General features: G+C 41.9%; 1 protein-coding gene across 1 annotated transcript in view; it reads right to left on the reverse strand.

Annotated features, from left to right (window-relative positions):
* Positions 1-8,659, reverse strand: part of LOC122808871 (zinc finger protein OZF-like) — a 137,114-nt gene extending 128,455 nt beyond the window's left edge. Inside the window, exon 1 of the mRNA XM_044079975.1 lies at positions 8,471-8,659. Coding sequence (XP_043935910.1) covers positions 8,471-8,482 — 12 coding nt within the window. The 5' untranslated portion in view covers positions 8,483-8,659. The remainder of the gene's footprint in view (positions 1-8,470) is intronic.
* Positions 8,660-8,928: the final 269 nt, after the last annotated feature.

Consider the following 8,928-nt stretch of genomic DNA (forward strand, 5'->3'; position numbering starts at 1 on the left):
TTCACAATCCAGCCCACTTCACTGATTTCCATTCAATTTTGTATATCTCCACCTCTGTTACCGTCAGAAATACACTCAATAGTTTTAAAGATAAAAATATTTTACTGTTTGTCGTTTTTGCTTTTAAGTTACCTGTAACACATTGCACTTAAATTACCTGGCACTTGCTCACTAAAGCAATTATATAAGTCAGCACTAAAAATTAAAAGCACTACACCCTCACTCCCCACTGGCCCTGGTTTTCAATTATTAAGGAATTCCCAGTATTATTCTAGCATGTCCAAAGGTCAGTTGTCAATCTCCTCTCGGTCCAGCTGGTGAATCTGGGAATCTTGAGGCAATGTTACAACTGCCTCATGTACACAGACAACCCTCTCCTCCTCCCAACAAATTCCAACACATGTGAGAGATGCAACCATATAGCCAAACTGGAGGCTAAGCTCTCTCAACTCAGTACTAGCATAACCAGTCAGGAGGAGAAGGAAACCACACTCACTACAATTCCAGTCTCACATAGACCTACCACGACAGCAAACCAAACACATAATCACACAAAAACATACTCGGAGGCTCTAAATAAAGATCTGCCCGAAGCAGCAGAGACCTCCAAAGCAGACACCCAAGCAGCGCTACCAAAACAAAACACGTGCAACACATATCTCACAAAGCCAGTGTGCCAAACAGTCACAGCCCTTAAGACTAAACAACACACCTGATACACTTGTAATAGGTGACTCTATAAATCAGGCACACTGGCGTCACAAGCTCACCAGGCTGAACAAGGAGAGGGTCACGGTGAGCAGCCTGTCGGGCTAGGATCCGCCACATAACACAAGCACTCAGGTCACTCCAAGGCAATTACAAATATGACTCAGTCATTGTCCATGCTGGTGTGAATGACCTGAGATGTACCTCCCTGGACTACATGAAAAGAGACATAAAGGCTCTCTGAGCATGTAGCCCAGGCTGGTATGACCCTGACCATGAGTAGCATCTTACCCTCACCAAGAATGATGCCACAATATGAAGACAAGATGATCAATTTCAACAATTGGCTTAAGTACTGGTGTCATTCAAAGGGGATCCAATGCCTGTCAGCTTGGGATGATATGCTTTCGACAAGCCACGATGCTTCGCTAGGGGCGGCTTGCACCTGTCACCCTGGGCTTCCGGATATTGGCAAAGGCTCTTGCTACGCCCATAGTGCCTTTTTTAGGCAAGGCTCAAAAGACAAACCCACCTCCATAGGTATCACAAGGGATAACAAACTAAGAGTAATGCTACTCAGCCAGAAGTCTAAACCTCAAGATGCACACACTCAAAACTCTCCTTAGCATGGAGAACATCGATATCTGTGCAGTAACAGAAACCTGGTTCAGGGCTCCCGAGAGCACCCCATCACTACCAGGTTATACCTCATACCATGCTGTTACGCCCCAAAACTTGGATCCGAACCACAAAAGGAGGGAGTATCGATATTCATCAAAGATACCCACACCTCCAGGTTGGTGGCAAAGCACGAAGCATCAGAGACTATCCATGTGCAACTAACAGTGGGTAAAACTGCCTTCCAGTTTATAGCCTGCTACAGGCCACCCTCCCACACTCAGGAACCCCACTCAGCCTTCCTTAGAACACTGGAAAATATGAAGGTCTCTCCAAACACCATTATATTGGGCGACTTCAACTACCCAAACATAGACTGGGAGCATTACTCTAGCTCCAACACCCTAGCCCAAAGGTTCCTAGAATTTATAAACTCAAATGCTATGGAACAACTTGTTACCACTCCCACAACAGGGGAAAACATACTGGACCTGATCATCACCAACATGGGGACTCTATGCTCCAGACCAGAAGTGTATCCCTCACTGGTAAGATCAGACCATAAACTAATCTCACTGGATATTCACATCCCGACCCCATCCCCTGGCCAGAAAACCACAGTGAAAAACTTCTCTAAAGCAAATTTTACACTCCTCAAAACTGAGGTGGAATCCTTCAAAGCCCCCGGCCTGTGGAAAATACGGCCCAGACCGCAGAATCCTTTATAGCGCATTCTATGAACACCTTCAGGAATGCATGGATCATCTTGATCCCAAATAAAACCAAGACCCAATGCTCTAAAGGCAGACATCCTGTCTGGTGGACACCAGCCATAAACAAACTATACAATAGAAGGAGGAAGCTACTAAATGATAGAGCAAAATCCCCAAAAGGGAAGGCATCACTGATCAGTATTAGCAAAAAACTACGGGCACACATAAAATTGTCTAAGGCCAGCTTCGAGAGAAAAATTGCACAGGACACTAAGGATAATCACAAGGCTTTCTTTACTTATGTTAGGAACCTGGGTGGTAATTCCCAGATATGCTCAGAATTAGTCCAAAATGACAAAAATACACGAACCCACAGACATTGCCAACATCCTAGCTGACAGGTTCAGCGCAAACTTCTCCCTCCCCCCCACCAAAAGGGCAAATATCTATCCCAGCAGAGTGCTGCCCCCCTGACATCTCAGATGCTCAGGTAAGAGCCGCCCTCTCCAAAGCAAAAACACAGCATCAATGGGAACAGATGGTGTCGGGCTGTGTCCTACATGAACTCCAAGAAGAGCTAAACCCAAACATAAAACTACTGTTCAATCTCAGCCTTACTACAGGATATGTACCCAAAGAGTGGCGTACAGCAACAGTGGTCCCTCTCCATAAAGGTGGTGCCTCAACGGATCCTGGAAACTATCGCCCCATAAGCCTGACTAGCTTGGTCTGCAAAGCTATGGAAAGGATCATCATGGACCTCATAAATAAAGATATTGGGGACCTACAAACACTGGATCCTACCCAGTTCAGCTTTGTTAAGGGCAGATCCTGCCTCTTAAACCTGGTTGATTTCTTTGAAACAGTCACCAAGGCCATTGACGAGGGGAAGGTGGTCCACACAGCCTACCTGGACCTCAAAAGCCTTGATACAATACCCCTCTCGGGCATTATAGATAAGCTCACCAGCTTAAATATAAACCCCTATGTCACTAGATGGATTGCAAACTGGCTCAAGGACAGAACCCACATGGTTAGAATTGCTGGAGCCATGTCAGACTCCAAACCAGTTACAAGATGTGTCTCACAAGGCTCAGTCCTGGGACCTCTCTTGTCCGGTATATATTTCTCGGAGGTACAGACCAACACGGAAGGACTGTGGCTGACCAAGTTTGCAGATGACTGCAAACTGGGCGCCATAATCGACTCTCCAGCCAACACAAGCATCCTCCAAAAGGGCCTCATAGAAACAGACAACTGGTGCCAGAGCCATGGCCTCAAGCTAAATGCCAAAAAGTGTATAGTCATCCCCTTTGGCAAAAACAAAGTGCTCACAAATTACCACATAGGTGGTAATCCATTAAATACAGAAGAAGTAATTAGGGACCTGGGGACCCAAGTTGATAGCAATCTCTCATTTGACAACCACGTGGCCAAAGTGGTTAGAAAAACATTTTATATAGCCTACCTAATCATGAAGGGATTCACATCTAGATCAGGGAGGTCATCGTGCCTCTTTACTCATCCTCATCAGGCCCATAATTGAGTACAATGCCCCTTTTGGGATGTACCTTACCAGACACCTGCAGCAACTGGAAAGACCCCAAAAGTACCTCACCAAGAGGATCAAAGGGCTCAAACAGATGCCATATGCTGCCCGATTAAAGAAACTCCAGCTCTACTCAGTGGCATACCACCTGTTCAGAGGCGATCTGTGCCTGGCGTATAAAGCCATGTCCAACCCGGAATTAATGGACATGCTGCACCTCAGAAAATCCAAATTCCATCGAGCTACGCTCGAGAGACTTGAACCTCAGCACTGAAATAAATAGGACATGCTGGAGGGACAGATTCATAACCCAGAGGCTCCCTTCACTCTGGAATAAAATCCCAGTCCAGGTTAGGCAGAGTCCCTCATTGACTCTCTTCAAGAGGAATCTTGATGAGTGGATGGGAGATCGTAGGTTTACCCCGGGTATCACTTCTGTGTCACTGTTAAACAGAGGCACATTATACTAACCTCGAAAAAGGGCATAGCAAAATAAATTTAAAATGGGTGGCGAAAGCCAAACACATTCTGGCTAGGCTTATAAATGCCCTAGGGCAGATAGCCTAGTATGAACCTATGAACCTATATGCAATGGGTAACATAAAACATGATTAACTAGTGCATTATTTGGGCCTTTATGCTTTATGTCTCTAAGGTGGCGTAAAATCCTATCTTTTAGGCATTTTGCTGATTTACTTTAAATGAGTATTCTTTGCTCATAACAAGATGTCGAAATAAGTTATTGCTATCAATTGAAGGACAGGCTTTGCATCTTCCACATCTAAAAGTACCTTGTCTATTAAATCGCTGTTGAGTTAAAAAAAATCCTTATTACATAAAAGTCTCTTTCTTTATGTTTTTCTTGTTCTTAACTCAAGTGTGTTTCCTATAATTTTCCTTAGTTTCTCATCTTCTCTGAGAATTGGCCAGAACCTTTTGACCACATCACGTACTTGTGTGGAGTCAGTGCTATATGTTAGGATACAGTTTAATTTATCCTGCTTCTGTCCTTGCTTTTTTAATGCCCCTCGTCCTTTGGTTAAGTTCTTATTCAAAATGCAGGGGTGTCCTTTATTCTTCCTCACTTTGTTGGGACTAGATTGAATAATAAAGTCCCTTTTGCCATAGCCTCTCTCCTGGAGGTGTTCTTGTAACCTTACCTGTTCCTTTCATAGTCACTGTCTTCGGTGCATAATCTAGAGATACGCATGATTTGATTCTCCATAATATTTTTGAAAATGAATCCTGGGTGCATACTATTTCTATGTAGATAGTGATTTTTTCATGTACTCTTTCTAGATATACTAGTAGTTAGTCCCTGTTCATTTAGCTTCAAGTTAACATCCAAAAACTCAATTTCTTTATTGGAGTAATTAACAGTGAATTTCAAGAAAACAGTGGTAGAATTCAGATATTCCGTGAATGATATAAGTTGTTCCTTGTTCCCTTTCCAAAGGATAAAAATATCATTCACAAAACACCCACAATAAAATAAGTACATTGCCCATGGATTGTCATCACACAGAACTTTTTCTTATTTTCATTGTATTAATATCAGATTGGAATAACTATTGGCACAGGGGATACCCATAGCTACCCTCCAAAGTTGCCAATAGCATTGGGTGCCATACACAAAGACATTATTTTCTAGAATCAGTTCAAGCAAAAAGCAAACTAGATCAACATTAGTTCCCATCAAAGATGCAAAGCTCCTAATGGCTTCTATGCCATAGACATTCGGTATCATAGTGAAGAGGCTATTAACGTCCATTGTCATCGGCATTAGCCCTAAGAAATCATTCAGTGCGTTCATCTTAACATATAGGTCATTAAGAAAGCTGCCTGTGTCCTTTAGGACAGTGGTGGCTTTGGGCAGTATTTTCTTCAACTCTTCTTCAGCATACATAGATAGCGGCTCGGTGATCCACCCTCTGCCGGCTACGATGGGTCGTAGTGGAGGGTTATCATAACTTTTGTGAATTTTAGGGAGGGCACTAACGATAGGAATGGTTGGTTTTAATATTTCAAAAAAATCATACATTTCCTTGGACAAGCGTCCTTCCAGCAGCATCTCCATTAAAGTTCCTTGGAGGCGGCTAAATCTAACTTGTTGTTATTGATTCTCCTGTAAGTCTGTATGTCACTTAACATATCCTCCATACTAGCTCTATACCAAAGGGAATCCAAAACCACAATGGCTCCTCCTTTGTCCGCTGGCTTGATGACTATATCATCCCTTGATTTCAATTGGAACTATGCTTCTCTCTCAGCAGTAGTCATATTGTGAAAATGACCACTATTCTTATTTCTTCTCTCAATTTTCCAACCTCATTTTTGCACAGTCGAACAATGAGCTCCACTGCTGGGTGGTTCACTGGTACGAAGGTAAAAGGTTTCTTGAGTTTCCATACATTATTTGTCCCTTTACTTCCAAAGTGACTTTTTAGAGTGATGTTACACCCAAAGCATTTGATGTCTGTAACAAATTCACTCAGGTCAGAGCATAGGGAGGGTATCAAAGTTAAACCTTTAGCTAATATCTGTACGTGTTCACTGCTCAAATATTTCTTAGATATTTCTGAGATAAATTCACTACCAGTGTAGATTGTATGCTGTTCATGCAGTCAGTTTTTTTCCTTTTCCTTTTCCTTTCCTGACTGCAGGACACAGATCTGTGCTGTGGCCCCTAATTTATGAACCTACTTATCAGATGGTGGCCTAATGGTTAAGGTGTTTGCCTTACAAACATGAGCTGCAGGGTTTGAGTCTCACAAGGGATAATTGGCTAGGCTTAAAATGGCTCGCAAGAGCAGTCAGCCTAGTACTAATCTATGAATCTAAGATGTACAGGCTAAAACAAAAGGCCTGTGGCTGACAAAGTTTGCTGATGATCGCAAACTGGGTGCAGTCATCGAGTCCCCAAATGATGTCAACATCCTACAAGAGGGACTTACACAGACAAATGACTGGTGCCAAAGTCATGAGCTAAAGCTCAAGACAAAAAAAACGCATTATCATCCTCTTCGGCAAGGGCGACATCCCTGCAGATTACCACATTAATAACAACACCCTAAGCAGGAAATCAGTGGTGAAAGAATTGGGCACATAGGTTGACAGCAACCTTTCCTTTGACCACCATGTGTCCACAGTGGTAAGAAAGTCTTTCTAAGTCACCCACCTATAAATAAGGGCATTGCATCCAGAACAAAAGAGGTTATAACCCTCCTGTATGCCTCACTCATCAGACCAATAGTACAGTACAATATTCCCTATGGTATGTACCTTACCAGGCACCTGCAGCAACTGGAAGGACCTCAAAGGTTTCTTAAAAAGAAAATTCAGGTTCTTCAGCATATGTCATATGTTGACAGACTGAAATCACTGTCACTATACTCTGTGTCTTACAGACTACTCAGAGGCGTCCTGTGCCTGCATATAAAGCAATCACAGATCCTGCTCTAATGGAAATTCTGCACGTTCGTAAATCAAATTGTACAAGGTGCACTTGCTCTAGAGAACTCAGCCTGGTATGTGACATCAACAGGACTTGCTGGAGAGCCAGATATATCTCAAACAGGTTACCTTTCCTCTGTTACACACTTCCAATTCAGGTGAAGCAGAGCCCCTCGCTGACCCTATTTAAGCGAAATTTGGATGACTGGATGTGAAACTGCAAATTCACCCTGGGAGTTTCACCTGTGTCCCTCTTGGACAGGGGCAGTAGTTGTTGACTTAGTTCCGTTTAATACCTTGATATTCTTGGGAACAGGGGTTGTACTTAGCTAGGTTTGTAAGGGCCCTAGGGCCATTAGTCTAGTAACCACCTATGATCCTATATAAATTGGGGAAAATGTACGATACAAGATGCAACAAGAGGTTGGAAATCACAGAACATAAGAATAAGGGAATCAAATGCACTGATGTTTATAATGTTAGGAGACTAAAGAATATGAAAACCTTATCATGAATGCATGCTTTAAAGTTTTTCTCTGCAGTGTGAAACTCAGACTTATGTTCTAGAAATAGTGGATGAGAATTGATATACATGAAGTAGCTCAAAATATGTGACTATCGCAATTACAACACATTTTCTTAGAACGGGCAGCAGAGTGGAGAAAAAGCAAAATACAAATTTTTATTTTGCCCTTTGTCCCTTACAAAAAATGGAAAAGAAACATGAAACAGAAGTGTATTTATCATGACATTTAGAAGAGGCCACACAGCTAGGGGTTAATAGCATAAAAATGGTAAGCCTGCCATGGAAAAGAGATACTGCACTTGTTCTTAACCAAATGGCAAACATTTTTTTTTCTGCAAAAGTCTGTAAAATTATTTTAAAATCATAGGAATGAGAACGTTTGTCATGACTTTGGGGGCGATGTTAAGAGCCCATGCACTTTTTATGCCTTCTACCCTGTCATTTTTACTCTGATGCTTAAAGTTAACCTTGCAGGTATTAAATATAGCAAACTACAGAATCAGGACCCAGATTATATTACAATGGCAAATCTGTTCTTCTTTATAGCACACCATCATCTGAATTCGCTTGCAGTGCTTCTTTAAATCAGTATAGAAGTTATTCAAGGAAAAACATGTTCTCACTACATCTTTCTATGCATTCCTAGCTTTTACTTCCAGTTTCATGTTCCTGCAAAGTTTATAAAAAATGGGCTGCCTTTTACAGTTCAGAAATAAAAATATGAAGTACGTTTATTATAAAATTGCCTCCTGAAATTTCTTACCTGTATGTTCATGCTGACTGCTCCTGACACCCTCTAGTAGTGCAGACTGCACTCTTTATCAACACAAAGTTAGGAATTAAAAAGGCAAAAAGTATTTGTCTATAAAAACTGAGTTTTATCACTGGCTCAAAAAGTCTTACCTCTAGCTTCATAATCTCCAGTTTCAGCTTCCAGCCACATGAAACCACCACACTATGCAGGAACTCACACAGCCACTGTTTCCCTGTAAAGGCTCAGGGCAAACATTATAACAGCGGGTACCACAAAGCAAAACATTTATGTAATTTTGTAAACTATGGCAATATTCTGTCTGAAAGGTTAAGCACTTCCTGTCCATCTCTGAAATGCATCCCCCAGACCCTGCTGAGTACTTGATTAATATTCATGAGATACAGCTGTACGTGAAGTGCAGGAGGAAATAGTGATGGTCCTTAATATTTAATGAGATAATCTTATACGACAACACTGCTTGTCTTTGCATTATGCAGTGCACATCAAAAACAGGTTTCATATACTAGCAGGATTTTCCATCAGCCTCCTCCTGTGCACATACTAATTTTACAAACTGGATTGTAAATTTTCACAACCCTAAAATAAT

This window comes from Protopterus annectens, chromosome 1.part1 (genome assembly GCF_019279795.1).
Source record: "Protopterus annectens isolate FY-2018-M chromosome 1.part1, PAN1.0, whole genome shotgun sequence".
NCBI classification, from domain to species: domain Eukaryota; kingdom Metazoa; phylum Chordata; order Ceratodontiformes; family Protopteridae; genus Protopterus; species Protopterus annectens.